This window comes from Dicentrarchus labrax, unplaced genomic scaffold, assembly GCF_905237075.1.
Source record: "Dicentrarchus labrax unplaced genomic scaffold, dlabrax2021, whole genome shotgun sequence".
NCBI classification, from domain to species: domain Eukaryota; kingdom Metazoa; phylum Chordata; class Actinopteri; family Moronidae; genus Dicentrarchus; species Dicentrarchus labrax.
The window spans coordinates 15,846,280-15,863,350 of NW_026136704.1; the positions used below are offsets into that span (position 1 = coordinate 15,846,280).

Here is a 17,071-nt window from a genome sequence, read left to right on the forward strand (position 1 = left end):
CTGAGAAGGCTGGGTCCTTCAACATCTGCAAAAACTGCTGCAGATGTTTTACCAGTCTGTGGTGGCCAGCGTCCTCTTTTATGCTGTGGTTTGCTGGGGAGGAAGCAAGAAGAGAGACACCGGTCGACTGGACGGACTGGTGAGGAGAGCTGGCTCAGTGGTAGGCACAGAGCTGGACTCTGGTGACAGTGGCAGAGAGAAGGACCCTGGACAACACCTTCACCAGGCAGAGGAGTGTGTTCAGTGGCAGACTGCTGTCCCAGTCCATCTCCACCAACAGACTCAAAAACTCTTCCGTCCCCCATCAGACTGTACAACAGCTCTCAGTAAAGGCAGGGAGGACAATGGACAATTTCTATCTGTATTCTGCACATCCATTTGCACAGTTTACTATAGCTACTGTTAATTATATATATATAATATATATAATACTTTATATTTTATCTTTTATTTTATTTTTAATTTTATTCTTAAGGTTAAGGTTTTTAAATTTAGTTTAATGTATGTTTTGTACTTTGTATGCTACTGGATACCTGAATTTCCCTCGGGATAAATAAAGTATCTATCTATCTATCTATCTATCTATCTATCTATCTATCTATCTATCTATCTATCTATCCATCTATCCATCTATCTATCTATCTATCACTATTAGTACTGTACAGTTTCACATAGATGTATACATATATACCGGTATATGTAATTTCCTGCATTGCACATTATTAGTTTCAGACCTGTACTTTATATTCTTAGTCCTGTCTAGCCTATATTTTGTCTGCTAAATTACTGCTGTATATACTTTTATCCTGTGCAATGATGAGTTTTCATTACATCTAGCATTTTTCTATTTTATTTTGCTATTTAATGTGTATGTAATTCTTCTTATCTGCAGCGTTTTATCCGGAGCTCCCTCAGTGTGTGGGATCAATAAAAAAAGTTATCCATCTCAGCATAACCCAGTGAAACAGTAGGTGGCGACATTATCGGGGATGTTTTGAATGCGAGCAGCTCGTTCAATCAGGAAGAAGAAGAAGCTCCATAAGGGAAGTGCCGCAGTGTGTCCGCGTCCATTCTGTGGCGCTGCGTTCATGTCGACCTGGGTTTTTAGCAGCTAATCAGAAGAAACACACTTCATTGTTTTTTAAACTATATATATATATCTATATATATATATATATATATAAGACGGCACAGAATGGCCACTGGTAAGTCAGCATGTGTTTTGACTGTGTGATAGTTGTGTTGTTTTTTTTTTAAGCATGTATAATGAAAAGTGGGTCGATTAGCATTGGAGCTAATTTAGCGGACAACCGCGAGGCCAGAAGAAGGGGCTCCGTCTATTTCATGGAGCCCAGCTCATCTTTCATTAGCACAGCCGAGCTAGCTTCATCGTGTAGTTGAGTAAACCTTTCTTCAGTGCGGAGTTCACTCTGTAATGACTTTATATTTCCCCCGCATTGAGTCGTACCGTCAGTGTACGTTCATGTCGCAGACTGACGGAGCAGGGCCTCGTCGAGGCTAGCTAACTTAGCCCGCGGTGTGTGCTAGCGGCAGCGAACTTCAATGCGTCTTTGTTTATACCGGAGCTGTTGTTTCCCTGCTGGGAGAGAAACACTGTGCGCACACTCTAGTTCAACACTTGTACTTATAAAACAAGTTGGCAGTATTCAGTTTGTTTAAAAGGAAACTCTCTGCCGAGCATTGCTAGCGTTTATAAACCCGTGGTAGTTTCTTCGTTTCAGCATTTAGCCCAAGCCGGAACCTAATTGACCGCCATTTTTATGGGATTGGCGTGGTGACGGGCCTGTTTGCGTGAAGCTGTCCTACTTAAATAACCCACTTCTTCCGTAAAGTCAGCTGATCTTTGGCGCAGTGTTTAGCAAACATACTGTAACTTCTGTTCCTCCAGGTAACCGGTTGTTCTTACGTTTAATCTCTGCTTTGTTTCTCTTTTTAAGATTCAGGCTACGGTGGCTCACAAAGGTAATGTACAAACAAACACGCCCCACATTCACTTCACATGTAGGCATTGATAAACAGTTCACAGTCTTATTTAAAGTGTTGTTGAAATATAATATATATAATAAAGTGTTTGAATGCTCCTGACAACCAGCAGCTAACTGCTCTTTATCACGTGTCTGTAGCTATGGATCATATGGCGGTCAGCAGAGTGGACAGGTAAGACCCTTCCCCTGGACTACTATCTGTCTGTCACCTGTACACATTATAGCTTTAAACCAGTTCTTACTATTTGATTATATACGCTGACTAACTGGTCCCTCTCTGTTTGACAGGGCTATGGCCAAGGAAATGGCAGTAGCACTTACGGGGGGCAGAGTTACAGTGGCTATGGACAGCAAGGTGCGACACAAGGTAAAGTATATGTCCAGTGTCCATCCTCTTTAATTTGTCAAACTCTCACCCTATACTTAATCCTCATTAGGCCAATAGAAAAATTCAGGATGTTTAAAGATAATTTTTAATGAGATACGTTGCACCATGGACCAAAATGAAACAGATTTTAATCCGTTTTGGAAAAAATTAATGTTTCTGTATTTTGTGAATTGTCTTTTTGATGTATCTCTGTATTTTAACAGACGGTTATAGCCAGTCTCAGCCACAGAGTTATGATAACTACGGACAGGAGTCAACTGGGTAAGACGCTCATATTACATTGTTCACTGACCTTCGGAAATGATGTAATTCAAAACTATTATTGTACATCTAATAAACCTAGGTGTGAAATTTGTTGTATAGAAAACTAACATATCCATCATGGTAACCAGTAAATCAAGTATGCAGATGAAGCTCAAACTCATTGTTGGATTCTCATGTCTGTTCTAACTAATTGCTTAAAACATTTCAAGGTATGGCGACAAGTCATCTTATGGGCAGCCGGCTTCCTATGGCGCTCCAGGACAAGGAGGAGACAGTTATGGACAGCAAAGCTCCTACGGCAGCCAAGGTGCCGGCGGTGGCAGTGTTGCTGGTGCTGGTGCCGGTGCTGGTGGCGGAAGTGGTGCCGGCGGCTATGGAAGATGGAGTGATGGTACAAATAACTGGGTTTTAAATTAAAACAAGAGGCTTCACCTGCACTCTGTACTCTGCTTGACTGCCATTGCCAATACTGTTGTTGCTGTGCGTCTGTCGCTCGCTCTCTCTCTCTCTCTCTCTCTCTCTCTCTCTCTCTCTCTCTCTCTCTCTCTCTCTCTCTCTCTCTCTCTCTCTCCCCCCCTCCCTCACCCCAACTGGTCAAGACAGACGACCACCCACCTAGAGCCTGAGGATCTGTCCTAGGTTTCTGCCTTTTAACAGGCAGTTTTTCCTTGCCCTTGTCGCCAAGTGCTTGCTCATGGTGGTACTGTTGGGTCTCTGTAATTAATGTTAAAGAGTTCGGTCTAGACCTGCTCTATTTGAAAAGTGTCCTGAGATAACTTCTGTTATGAATTGGCGCTATACAAATAAAATTGAATTGTATGTGCTGACTCATACGTCAGGTTGTGTAGTTCCTCAATAACTCTTTCTTGGCTCCAGGTGAAAGTGGTGGTCAGGCTGGGAGGTTCGGACGTGACCAAGGAGACCGGTCAGAAGGAGGGGGCTTCAGAGGCAGAGGCCGTGGCAGCTATGAGCGTGGCGGTTATGACCGCAGTGGTGGATATGAGCGCGGTGGCTTCGACCGCGGCGGAAGAGGTGGACCTCCTGGTATGGGGTAAGTTGCATAGTGCCACTGCCCCCAAGGTACCTCCTATACACTGTGAATATGAGACATGACTTGTTGCCACACATCACTCATAAACTACAAACCATCCACATAGATGATTTTCACCACTCATCTGCTTTGTGCTCCAGATCCCCAAACGATGGTAATTTTTTATTTTTCCTTCAAAACTTGATTCTCAGTTTTTACAAGAGACATGCTGGTGTTAAATACACATTGCTGTTGCTATCAAATGATGGGCACTCACACACAAGTGGTGGTTAAGTAAAGGTTAGAGCTGCAATGTTTGACCCACTGAGGATCTACTTGTTATCGCTGGGGTCTCAAGTAAAGGAATGGAGACTGAACATGCCTGCTCAGATAGGAGCTTAAAAGGCATCAGAAACCTGGTTGTGCAACAGTATTATCCCAGACGCTGGGACAGGTTTTGTCCATTCTGCAACAGAACAGTCAACAATTTTTATGATGAACCAGGAATGGACATCTTGTGTCGTGTGTGTGTGTGTATATTTGAAGACTCAAGTGAAATATTACAGCTGGACCTAAACAGATGTTTCTGTAAGGAGAATAGGGCTGTTAAGATGACTTAAAAGGGTTTTCTTGCACACAAACCTGTGTTCTACACTAAGACGCATACTATGAGAAACCATCTTTTTCACCATTGTGAAAGGACTATTTTAAGTACCTTTTTTAGATGTCTTGGTTTTAAGAGGGATTCTAGTCAAGGTACCCATCTGATCACCTTTCTAAGGAGAGCAAAAAATATGCATTTGTATTCTCTGGAGACTGACTTTATGTATGATCTAAGAGTTCCACATGTTGGTCCATTAGGTCACATTTTGAAGCAAACTGGCACAACAGTGTTCAGTGTCTACTGTATATTGGTTAAACATTATACCCTAAACCAGTGAAATCCTTTTTTTTAATTCAGACGAGAGCTTTTCTGTTGCGTTTTCAGTTGACCTTGATGCCAACAGAGTGAGGATTTTTTGCTGTGCTTTCATATTATTTTAGTTTAGTTAAATATCCAGTAGACATACTTTTTTGATTGCCAGAAAGTCAATTTTGGTGTTTCTTGTGCTCTGAGGACCACATAATAGTTTTTGAACAATGGAAACTCCGCTGAAACGATGCCCTTAGACCTGGAGCCCACATCTTCAGCTGCTTCACATTCAACAGGTTTCATTCAAGTGTTGTATATTTGACAATGGCGAACATGTGTGTTGTGTTAACATGGATCTACATTTTATACTACAGGTGTTCAGAGTGATTGAACTAAAACTTGGACCTCAGTTAAAGGATCTCATAAACTCACTCAGTGGAAGATTGCTTATCAGTTTCTACACCCCTTCACACCAATTTGGCTTCTCATGTTTTAAAAAAAACAAAACGAACACGTTCAGCTGGTTTTCCAGCTCTTCGTATCCAATCTGGTCATGTAAAAAGGAAAAGTACCAAATTCTTTGTAAATGGTGACCCAGTGAGATGTAATGAATGTCTTCACTCGTCTGCCTGATTGTTCAGTCAGAGCTGCCTAGTCGTCTGTTCATTGATCTCTAATGTCAAAGACTAACGCATTCCTCGTGTGAGACATTTCCACCATAGTCGCACACCCTGGCAGGAGTGCATACTGATGGGGATGTAGGGGAGCTTTGAGCTCTCAGTTGGGACAAAGGAAAAGCCATCATATCTCCAATTTTTCCTCTGCAGAGGTGGTGACCGTGGTGGCTACAAAAATTACGGTGGTAAGTGACGAGCATCAGAACTGTGTCGGTGGGGGAGGAAAGAACTTGAGTTAGCAAAAAAGAAGAGAGGGGATTAAAAAATTAAAAAAACTCAGTGAATGCCACCATTATCATGTCCAGATCCGAAGGGACTCCACCAATTATTCTTAGCAGGGTTTTCACATAAATGACTTCAGATATGGTAAAGAACATGGAGCCTGAGTTGTAAAATTATGGTATTGTTGCATGAAGACGAGGGCTGATTGTAAATGACAGAGGTGTTCCCAGGACGAAGAAGGAAAACTTTCTAAAACTGGAGACATTTTGGTGGTTTTCATTTCTGGTGTAAGCTCAAAAAAAAACAGAACAATTCTGTTCTTGTTGCAAGGTGTTGGTATGTGGCGCAACGGTATGAAAACACCCATCAGAGAGCTGTAAACATGGACATTTGTTTAATTTTCTTTACCATTATTGCATTGATAGGGATGAAGTTAATAATTATTTGTGTGAAACAGTGTGGACAGTTTAAGTTTCCTTGCTCAAGCGTTCTCTTCCATCCTCTCCTCTGTTTTACAGGCTCTCGAGACTACGGCTCAAGGGATGAACCAGGTAAGGCGGTCTTTGATCTGTACACACCCCTTTGATCTGTACACACCCTGGCTATTTAATCGTGTGATCCTCAAGCTTTTATTCACATGTCTGTCCAGTCACTGTAATCTGATACCAGAACATCTCTGCCCCTCTAATGGCCAGTGCAGAAAAGTGCTTGATGGCGCATGCAAGTTGTAATGAGTTTTCGGTACCCTTCCTACCTAAGTTCTGTGTTGCATTAATTAATAGGGCTGTGGGTTTTTTGTTTAATTTGTTATATTTTAAAGTTATCACCCCCCAAATACAAAATCTCAATTGAATCAAGTGATTCATTAGTCAGTCTTTCAAGGTCGAGCGAGCTAAAGAGTGAATGAAGAAAGAGAGAAGCATGAACAAGAACAGAGCAGTGAATCAGAAATGCGTTTCTGTTGATGCGCCTGAGGCCACCCATCATCCTTTGTGCTCTGTGTGTGTGCTCAGCCCTGCCCTCTGTCAAACAACACACAGACCTGCAGCTCTTTATTCATCAATGAGAGCAGCGATAGCTGTTCCATTTATTGATCCCCCTTGGGAGAAATTCAAGTTTGTCTAGTTAACCTGTTTTAGAGACCAGCATTTGAATCTTTTTTTAACTATTTGGTACAACCTTATTAATTTCAATGTGTAAAATTTCAAGTTAAGCAGATATTACTTATGAATAATTGTTAATTGACATTAGTAATCAAAAGCAAAGTTGCCATGGTTTCCCATGTGGTTATTGGTTATACCCTACAGTTTACTCATTGTGTGACAATTAACTTTTATTTTTATGTCCTACATATATAATCATTGACATGTTCAACATTGATCTCCTTCACAGCTGGTGGTGAGCAGGACAACTCTGACAACAACACCATTTTTGTCCAGGGACTGGGAGAAGAGGCCACGGTCCAGGAAGTTGGTGACTTCTTCAAGCAAATTGGTATCATCAAGGTATTGAATTAGTTTGACAGATTGTCAATACATCAGCAAATCAATGACTCTCAAATGGACATTTTGTGAGTCATTATGTTCATGGTACTTTGCTGGACCAGACACATTTAGATATGATGGTGTTAACTTGTTCCTGTGAATACCTGTTCAGTAACTGACAATCCTTTGTTCATTTTGTGACGTTTAGGTAAACAAGAAGACCGGCCTGCTAATGATCAACATCTACTCTGATAAGGCCACCGGTCGACCAAAGGGAGAAGCTACAGTGTCATTTGATGACCCACCTTCTGCCAAAGCCGCCATTGATTGGTTCGATGGTAATATCTTTGCTGTATCTTCGATAGTCTCCAATCATACATTCATACTTGTAACATTCACTAACTGATATGTTGTCTTTTCATTTCAGGCAAAGAATTCAATGGCAAACCCATCAAAGTATCGTTTGCTACCCGCAGAGCTGAGTTCACACAGAGAGGAGGAGGAGGAGGAGGTGGTGGTGGCGCTAGTGGTGGAAGAGGGGGACGAGGAGGTGGGCATTGATTGAGCCACCCCAGGGCTTGAATAGAAAATATCTTATTTTAAAAATCCTTGTGTTAATGTTGATGCTCTTAAAGTTTTTGACGAATTGTTGGTCTTTAGGTTTCAGAGGTCGTGGTGGTGGTGGAGGTCCCAACTTTGACATTAAGGGAGGAGACTGGCCCTGTCCCAACAGGTTTGTTTACTTCATGTATTTTTTTCCTAAAACGTTTATATGCAGCAGAAGGGGCTCATTTTGCCCCTTTTGTGTTGATTTTTATGTATTAAATGCCCGTCTGATTTCTGTCTGCAGCTCTTGTGGCAATATGAATTTTGCACGACGGCAAGAGTGTAACAAGTGTGGTGCACCCAAACCAGGAGATGCAGGATTTGGAGGTGGAGGTGAGTTCTTCATCTTGATTTACCGACTAACTTGCAGGATTAAAGGACTAACTATTTAATTGAAGACTGTTTATTGTATCCTTGTTGTTTTTACTGACATAAATGTGACTGTTTGCAGATCGTGGAAGCAGAGGTGGTTATGGTGGTGACAGAGGTGGTGGCTTCAGGGGTCGCGGAGGTGGTTTCCGTGGTGGAGACCGTGGAGGCTATGGAGGAGGAGGAGGAGGTGGTGGCGGAGGATTCGGAGGGGGCTACAAAATGGGAGGAAGGTTGGTAAAAACTTTATTTTTTTGCGTAGTATACAAACCTCAGTAACCTGTATGATCTGTGGTTGCTGATGTAGTTTGATTATATTACCAGAAGAGGGCGTAGCCTCCCTGAGATTGGTCATCAAGTTCTGAAACTAACTAATGCTGTGTCCCAATTTCATACCACATACAAACTATATGCAGTATGTACTATACATTAATCTTTATAGTATATTGTTGTATACTCACAGGAAATAGAATACTTGAGCACTATTTTTATGGTATGAAACTCATTACCTTTTATGGGGTGTTTTTGATAATCCACTGTCATTCGTGTACATTGTGTATTGGTTTGTGAAGGAATAGTGTCCTCAGCAGCACATTCATATTTCTTTTTGTTCATGTTGACTGACTTAATTTTGCCACTTTCCTAGTATGAATACACCAATTTGGTTTAATTTATGGTCTTCAAACTGTAGTTCTCCCATTTTAAATCTCCACCTAATAAGAAGTCAACTTGAGTTTGTCTAGTGTCTAAATATTCATGCTGCACCCTCCTCTTGGTGATTAATGCCCCTTGAGGGTCTTGGGTTTTTGAATATGTTGATATATTGCTACTCACTGAAGGTGAAGTGCTCCATTAAAGGAAGGACGTCTCCTTTTTTTATTGAAAGCAAATTATATTAGCCCTCCACAGATTTAAAAGGTTGGGTGGATGAGGAACGGACAGCATATTTCACCCTCGTCTCAGTCATTCACATCACAACAGTTAACTCAATGACACAAGTGGACGTCTCTTTAAAAACACAGCCGGTAACTGAACAATGTCTCTTCCCCGCAGAGGTGACCGCAGAGACGACAGAAGAGACCGGCCATACTAAGAGTTGAGCAGATGGAAACCATTCCAGCCCTGGAGTTCGCCATGGAGGGAGGGTTTGGGTGGGGGGGGGACAGGGAGGGGCGTAGATCAGACATTCTGGTTTGTGTACCTTTTTGACGCCAGTGCATCCCAGCTATTACTGCTCATCTGAGTGAGGGAAGGATGTGTTGAGCGAACTGTTAATGGGACTTTGGGGCTGATGGCGCTGTTGGCATGTGGTCAAATGTTTGTTTTGGTTGTGTTTTTTTTTTTTTTTTTTTTTTTCTCCTGCATTTTTGTTTTATTTCTTTGTACATCCTTTTTAATTTTCCCTCAGATTCTAGCTGCAGATGTTTTGTGAGGTAGACTTCGTACCATTGTTTTGTATGAACGGAATAAAATGTTTTACTTGGGTTTTTCTTTTTCCAAAATGATATTAAAAACTGTGATCTTTTCTCTGTGCTTTGTGTGACTTCATCATTTTCGGTATTAAAGAGGATTTATCCAGCCAGACATTCAACAACTGCATCCTTTTTAAAGTGCATTAGTGTACAGTAGGTGCGGTGCAGGCGGGCGGAGGGGCGGTGCTGGCCCTCCCTCCCCCTTGTGCTCCTGCTGGGTGAGTAGGCTCCGTCACTCCTCGCAAGGATGGAGACTGTAGGCGAGCAGCAGCATGCTCTCACTCACTGACAGCGAGGGGAAACAACGATGAGAAAACTAATAGGAGCTGAACAGAAATGCGCCACGAAGGAAGCGGTGTGGTGGTAGTGTGGTCGTCCCACAATGAGCCGCCGACCTCCGGACCGGTGTGGAGTTGTGCGGGGTATGAGCGCAGCCTGGATCCTGGCTGTGAGCACCCTCATCACCGCTCAGACTGCCGGAGGATCACCGCTGGTCCTGGAGCCAGAGGTAGTCTAGTGTTTGTTTGATTATCCTCCTAAACAGCCCAAAAACATACTTTACATTGATTTATTGCCTTTATACTTAATAGCTGCTACTATTAATTAAACACAACCATATAAACATGTTATTGAACTGTTTGAGACCTCGGCACTTAAATGCTGTTGATGTTCAATGGCTTTAATATATTTAATTGGTTTAATTAATATGATTCAGATGTCTTATTGGCGTTTAACACCCCTCTTGGGTCTAATTAACCCCAAATATAAGCCAGGATACTGTAAGATAACGTACTGTACATTTCTGTGAAGGAAAAAAAAGTTCATGCATAGCCCATAAAACATTTCCTTATGTGCTCTAGTAACAGTGTTTGTGTTCTGTCACCTTCATCAAGTGTGGAGGTTCAGTTTGTGTCAAGGGGAAGGATTACCACTACAGTACTTTTACAGATATTTTGATTTAATACGGTCAGAAATAAAATTGTTTATTTTGCAGTTATTTTCATGTCTGTGCGTTCAGCAGGGATCTGTTAAACCCTAAATGGAAATAAAACAAAGAAGATTGGTTAAACTCTGAATTATGGTTTAGTTAAAGGAGGAATTTTCCTTAAGTCTGTGAAACTGTCTAAGCAAATGTAACAGAGTGTCTTATGAACTGCTACATGTTTAGTTTATTGTCTACAACAATGAATGTGAGCACTGAGTAACACATTTAAGACAACGTCAGCTCTATATAGTGACATACAAGGAAACCAAGTCCACTTTTATAAGCGAATACTACAATTGAATTGTGTCTCTGTGGTCTGGTCTGACAGCTGTCTCTGCCGGACGTCCACACACTGAACGTTCATCAAAGCTGTAGGATAATATAACATTAGACTTCCACAACTTTACTCTTACATAAAACAAAGCTTTCTGGCATGTTTCAAAGGGACAAAGAACATTTTTGTTGCACATTCCTGTTTGCTGAAGAACATCTGTCATCTCCTCAATTTTAATTTCCATCCCACCTTCAACCACATCTGTAATCATAGCTGCACCTCCTGTTGTCTGAACATGAAACCTGCTACATGCACACGAAGGGCTGTGATTGAGAGATGGTAATATTAAACCATCAACATGGCTAATCTCAAACCACAATGCAACAACATCTGTTGACACATACCCAGTTGGTTCATTTTTTACTGTATTTTACAGGCGTTAAATTTCACAACTATTCTCGGCATGAAATTCTTGAGAAATAATAGCTATGAATTTTCAGGGACACCCCAGGGGTTTCTCTCTCTTATGGGTGGTCTAGATCTATACATCCGCCATGGCAGCCTACAGCAGCTACAATACAAATGGAAAATTATCTTTCTACTTTTATGACTTTTTCCCTCCTGGGGAAGTATGCCTCTCTGGGGATTTACCATAATGCATTCTCATGAGATGCAAAGTGTGAGATTGTTGGTCTGTAAAATCATGACCCAAAAACTCTCTTTACTGTCTTTAAAAAGTAAGCACATCTTTACAGAAGGGCTCACGGTTTGGTTGATGTGTTTAGCTGGAGCACTAACAAGTATATATATAATAACAATTGCAGGTCTTTCTGGAAAAGTACGGCTACCTGCATCAGGACAACCACCTCCACAATGCAGCTGAGATGCAGTCAGCTATCTGGTAGGTGGTAACGCTCTTCTTCAAATATTAAAGATTATTCCTGCCGATAAGTGTGATAAGCTTCATCACAGAACCATGTTATCAATGTAGAAATCACAGCGGCTCATCAGATATCCTATATTTAATGTGATTTTACAACAGAGATGATGTGTGTGTCTCTACACTTTGACGATCAGAGTTAGCTGCTTGTGTTCATCAGGGGGAAGGGTGAGTTGGTGCGGCACAAGCCCAAGGGCTGAACGTCAGTGCAGGGCAGTAAAACACACCCTCACCTCTGCACTCTCCTGAACCCTCCCTGAACCATCCAGGAATTTCAAGAACCCCGCCCTCTGGACTGTATACAGTCTGTACTATAATGGAAACTGATTGAAGGTGTAAGATAGTTGTTCATCACATGGAGCGCAGATGAAAACCAATCTGGTACCTTTATTTTTTTTATTTTTTTATTTAACAAAGGACATTAATAAAACATTGAGGCTGTTTTCCATCTGTAGCTCCTGGACAGATGTTACAAAGTCACCCTAAAAACAGATCACACTGACGTTACTGTCAGCTGTCTCTGGTAAACAAATAAAGGGCATGTACACAGTGCAACAATGGAACAGGGTTTAGCCAATTCTCAAACATTAAAATAATAAATGGTTGACTGTGTTTTGAAAAAGCCAAATGTCTGTACAGCAAGACCATCATGCAAACCTTTCTTTCCTCCGCAGCGAGTTCCAGTGGCTGTCCCGACTTCCTGTCACAGGTGAGCTTGATGACGCCACCCTGAGGCAGATGTCAGAGCCCCGCTGTGGGGTGTCAGATGAGGGCAGCCAGCAGATCTGGACTCAGAGGGTAAACGCCATCTTCACTGGAAAGGGACGACCACAGCGCCGCAGGAGGCGCTCTACTGGGCAAGGTACTGTATATTGTGTGTACATTCTTGAGACATCGGAAGACCTTGCCTCTTTTAGGAAGCTGTGATATCATTCACTCCCTTGTAGGTGGAGGTTTTGTGTGTCCTGCTGTGGAGTGGTCACAAAGAGCCAACAGTTAACTGGGAGGGTCCACCTATGTAAACCAAAGCACTAAATAGATGTGAGGGGTGTAATTAAAGCTGGTGGAGTGCCTGATGTTGCACGCGTCAGCCTGGATGATTCCTGCTTTTAGCTGCAATTACACGAGTCCACATATCTTGTACGTCATCTTTACTGGGTGAAAACCTAAACTTCAGTTCTTTTTTATCTTTAGTTTAGCAGTTATAGGCTCCTTTGTGTAATTACCTCTAGAAATCTAGAAATCTATTATTCTAAGTTATGTCCCTACAAATGGAGCAGGTTTCCTTTAAAAAGTTAATGAGGCTCTTGTCAGAGGTTATCCTAATTTTCTGCTTTAAACACAGTAATAAAAGCATTCATTGGCGAGCAGATCGCTGCAATTTGAACTGGCTAAAGACTGCAGGATTTAAAGTATTTAAGAGTGCAGCTGAGCAGCCAAATTTCTTGCAGACTGCATGAAGTAATTGAGCACAAGGTCCTTCCCTCTTAGCTTAGGGTGCTTTACAGAAAATCCTTGAGAATTACCAAGAATTACCAAGAGGTGTAATTTCTCCACTCTCTTATAAACATGTGTGGGAGATACTGAGTGGAGCTGGGTCAGACTCTTTAAACTATAATGGATTCGTTTTTTTTTACCCTACAAGGGGCATTAGCCATTAAGATAACCCTCTCCACACTTGGGATTGATGAAGCCATATGACGCATATGGTCCTTTTGTCTCGTCTGTCTGTCTGTACATTAGCAGGATATCTAAAAACTTACTCAATAGATTAAATTATTATGTTCTTGTATGGATCTGGATCCATTCTCACCCTCTTACAGACTTACAGGCTGCATTCTTGTGTCTTTTGTGACTTATGTTTTCATCTATTTTGTTCTTACTCCCTCTCTTTGGTGCTGTCATTCCTCAATCTCCTTTGTGAATGAGCAGCAGCAGCCTGGTGCCTCCAGCCTCATGATGTGTGAAGCCTCTGCATTCCTTCCTGTCACTGACGAGGTTGGCTAACGTTCAGGGAATGCAGCAGTGGCTGATGTTTGCCGCTGCCTCTTCATGTCAGTACCTGACATGTTCCCTCCTGGTAAACACATCCACAACTGACTGACTGGATTACGTTGTTTGCCAGGCTGGCTGACTATATCAATGCCTAGATATCTTACTGGCTAAATGAGTGGATATCGTGCTGAGTGACGGATTACAGCCTGTTCTTGATTAAGAAAACATCTCTCTGTCATTATTCTAGTCCCAGACAGGACTCATATGACACAAAGGTGTATTATTACACAAAGAGCAGCATTAATGGCAGATACCTTTACACCCTCAGGTCAAACCTCTTATATATCCACTGATGTAGTTTATCAATGTAATAACTTCATTGTGAGTAGCAGTAGAATAGCGTGGCTGTGTAACCACCACCTTGTGCTTTAACATTAGTTTGCTTTCTCTAATCTCGCCTGGGACTGGAGTTTTATGTTTAGATAGAGCTAAGCTGCACTTTATTTCCTGTTGTTAGCATGCTAAAATGCTTAACTAGAATGTAGTATAGCTGTCACACATCAGCATGTTAACATTGTCATTGTACGCATGTTAGCATGCTGACGTCAGCATTAGCACTTTGCAGAGCCGCTAGCATGACTGCAGACTCCTCTTGTTTCTGGATATCAAACTCAGATGCTTCCCTGCAAGTCAAATTTAGTTTATTGGACTTTGTTCAATAGTAAGAATGAATGACCGAGTTTGAATTGAATCTTATTTTACACATGAAATTACATTGCGAAAGCTTATTACTGTAATTATTTTGCCATTTAAATGATTTTAGTTTACTAGAGGTAAAACTAAAATACCCGATAATTCATCACAAATATCAATAACAGCTTCAACTTCAACTTAATGCTTTACTCTTTGAGTTTTCCTTGACAGCCGACGCTGGCTGTTAAACTCCTTCAGGCCACAGCAGCATGTGGATGAGTCAGTCTGTTTATTCGCTCTCAGCTGTGGTGTGATGTGGATTTGTTTTGTGTGAACATGGTTGCCTCAGAGCTTCCTGGAAACTGAAAACAGACCTTGACTCGTGGTTGAATGTGATGTTCGTTCCCACTGATATTTACAGAGCTGACATTCCACCACCCATGTCCAAGATAAGTACTGTAAGTGTGATAGGTGTGTGTGTGTGTGTGTGTGTGTGTGTGTGTGTGTGTGTGTGTGTGTGTGTGTGTGTGTTTTTCAGAGGTGTGCACTTATGGATCTGTGCCCTGCCCTGGAAACTGTTAACCACTTTAATGCCATTTTACAAACATATCACAGAACCAAACCAACTCTAATTTGACACTATTTCAGCAGAATGCACAAGTCGGAGATCGGGACTTTGCTCATTAGAGCTGCAACAAATGCCTGATTAGTCGATTGGATGTTTGGCAGAAAATGAACTGGCAAATATTTTGATAATTTTTTTTTTAAAACCTGAAGCTTAAGCCCGTAGTTCCAGATTCTCAAATGTGATGATTGGCTGCCTTTCTCTGTTTCATATGATTTTAAACTGGCTGTAGGAATGGCAATGTCAGACGGTCGGTTCAGCACTTTGGTCCAGACATGAAATATGTCAATAACTACTTGATGGATACAGACATTCATGGTCCTCAGAGGATGAATCTTTACATTCAATCGTTAGCATGCTAAAACGCTAACCTTGTGAACCTGGTAAACATAAGCAGGTTTTGTCACTGTGAGCCTGTTAGCATGCTGAGCTTAGCATTTAGCTGCGTCAAACATCCTATAAGTTGACACCAGTAACAAACCAAATCTCTCTGCACCTCCACAAACAATAACTTTGGCTATCAGATGATCTCAGCCACTTCCTAATGTCTGTGATAACCCACCCGCCCCACACTGCTGCTATAGAGGGCATCATGGTAATTGCTTCCATAAGGGAAGTCGGGGAATGTCTTGTGTATCTGACTTCCTGGCTTCTCTGCCGTCCTCGGGGACCTCTTACTCTGCGGCGGTCTGGGACGGAGCCTGAGCTGTGCTGAAAATACAGATCTACACACATCATGTGGCAACAAGCCTGTTGCATATAGATCATCTGGGAGTGAAAAATGAAGCAGGTTTGGGAAAACAAGGTAGTTTGTTGAAGTGACTGACTCCAGTCAGAACTTGACCAGATATCAAATTGTGTATAAAAAGCAGGTTGTAATGGCAGTGACTCCTGAGGTTGAACCTTACCTTCTTGTATTGTTTTGTCTTTCTTTAGTATTAATGTAAATCAGTGTGATGACTGGTACTCACTCGTATACAGTTGTAGTGTTTTAGACTCTGGTGCTTCCAATCTAATATTTCTGTGAATCGTTGCAATAAAAATGCTAAGGATCAAGTTTACACAACTCTCAAGTTTACGCTGAAATTCGTGTTGAGTTGCTGCTGGAGCACAAATTCTGTTTGTGTGTTTACACAAACACAAACGCACGCTGATGTCATTGCCAAACCCATGTCTTAATGGCTCCAGATATCCAGATATCCAGATATTCGCTTTTCTCCAGGGTGCTATTGAGCTAATTCACAGTATGTAGTGCATACCTCTCATTTATCGCTCTCATCTTTCACACAACTCTGTGCTGTGTGTTATTTAACCCGAGCACAAATGGCATCAAAATAACTCAAAGGTCGACGTTCTCCAACCCGACTGCCTCCTCCCTGTATGATTGAGCAGAAACATGTACTGCAGGCGTTAGTGAAGACCTCCCACTCTTATTTGGCCTCTACATCGAGCCAAACATTGGGCCACATTTCTAAATATTTTGACAACTGTAAGTGTGCTTGAGTTATTTTGCCACTTTCTAGTCAAGCGTGAAATGTGAAAGTATGTCGAAATTTTAAAAGCAAGTCGTCTAAAGTGCGTTACTCAGTGAGTTTGATTCTCACCCACTCTCACCCTCCAAAGCCCTCTTAACAATACAAGCACAAATACTCAGAGTTACTACAACTGCAGTTGTTGCGGTTCTGTGGTTGTTTAACTTTTTGTCTGTGTCGGAAGGGCTCTAAAGCTGAAGACTGCAATATGAATAATATGTGAAGTACTGGGAAATTGACTGTATATAAAAATGTCATTGAAAGAGTCTGTTCCTGGGGCGCCGTGGTAGCTCACCTGGTAGAGCTGGTGCCAAGTGTACCAAGGCTGCAGCAGCCGTGGATTCGAGTCCAAACCTGTGGCACTTTGCTGCGTGTCATCCCCTCTCTCTCCTCCCTTTCCTGTCTATCTTGAGCTGTTCTGTCAATAAAGGCAAATATCTTTCTTTCCGTACAAGAAAGAAATAAAGAAAAAATAAAGATAAAGGTCAGTTTATCTGTACAGTTTTTAATCAAGGGTTGCAGTCCAATTGTCCTTTGTTGGAAGGTTTTCCTGCAACCATCTACATGGAAATTGTTTATTTATTATTTCAAATCAA

At 41.7% G+C, this 17,071-nt stretch overlaps 2 protein-coding genes across 3 annotated transcripts in view; both read left to right on the plus strand.

Moving 5' to 3' along the window:
* Nucleotides 1-1,043: 1,043 nt before the first annotated feature.
* taf15 (TAF15 RNA polymerase II, TATA box binding protein (TBP)-associated factor) lies at nucleotides 1,044-9,485 on the plus strand. The gene is made up of 16 exons (XM_051398430.1): nucleotides 1,044-1,205; nucleotides 1,959-1,983; nucleotides 2,145-2,178; nucleotides 2,295-2,373; nucleotides 2,598-2,655; nucleotides 2,868-3,049; nucleotides 3,535-3,709; nucleotides 5,429-5,463; nucleotides 6,019-6,051; nucleotides 6,893-7,005; nucleotides 7,193-7,322; nucleotides 7,412-7,534; nucleotides 7,645-7,717; nucleotides 7,835-7,923; nucleotides 8,042-8,192; nucleotides 9,013-9,485. Exons 1-16 carry the CDS (start codon nucleotides 1,196-1,198, stop codon nucleotides 9,050-9,052), a joined length of 1,350 nt encoding a protein of 449 aa, XP_051254390.1. The 5' UTR covers nucleotides 1,044-1,195; the 3' UTR covers nucleotides 9,053-9,485.
* Nucleotides 9,486-9,586: 101 nt separating this feature from the next.
* The window catches only part of mmp28 (matrix metallopeptidase 28), a 165,811-nt gene continuing 158,326 nt past the window's right edge, over nucleotides 9,587-17,071 (plus strand). For both annotated transcript variants that reach the window (XM_051398428.1, XM_051398427.1), the window contains exons 1-3: nucleotides 9,587-9,939; nucleotides 11,515-11,591; nucleotides 12,305-12,492. In XM_051398428.1, coding sequence (XP_051254388.1) covers nucleotides 9,814-9,939; nucleotides 11,515-11,591; nucleotides 12,305-12,492 — 391 coding nt within the window. In that variant the 5' untranslated portion in view covers nucleotides 9,587-9,813. The remainder of the gene's footprint in view (nucleotides 9,940-11,514; nucleotides 11,592-12,304; nucleotides 12,493-17,071) is intronic.

Coding starts and splice junctions, on each gene's coding strand:
- taf15 (XM_051398430.1), top strand. Junction 2,656..2,867: donor TACGGACAGGAGTCAACTGG/GTAAGACGCTCA, acceptor AAACATTTCAAG/GTATGGCGACAAGTCATCTT. Junction 6,052..6,892: donor CGGCTCAAGGGATGAACCAG/GTAAGGCGGTCT, acceptor TCTCCTTCACAG/CTGGTGGTGAGCAGGACAAC.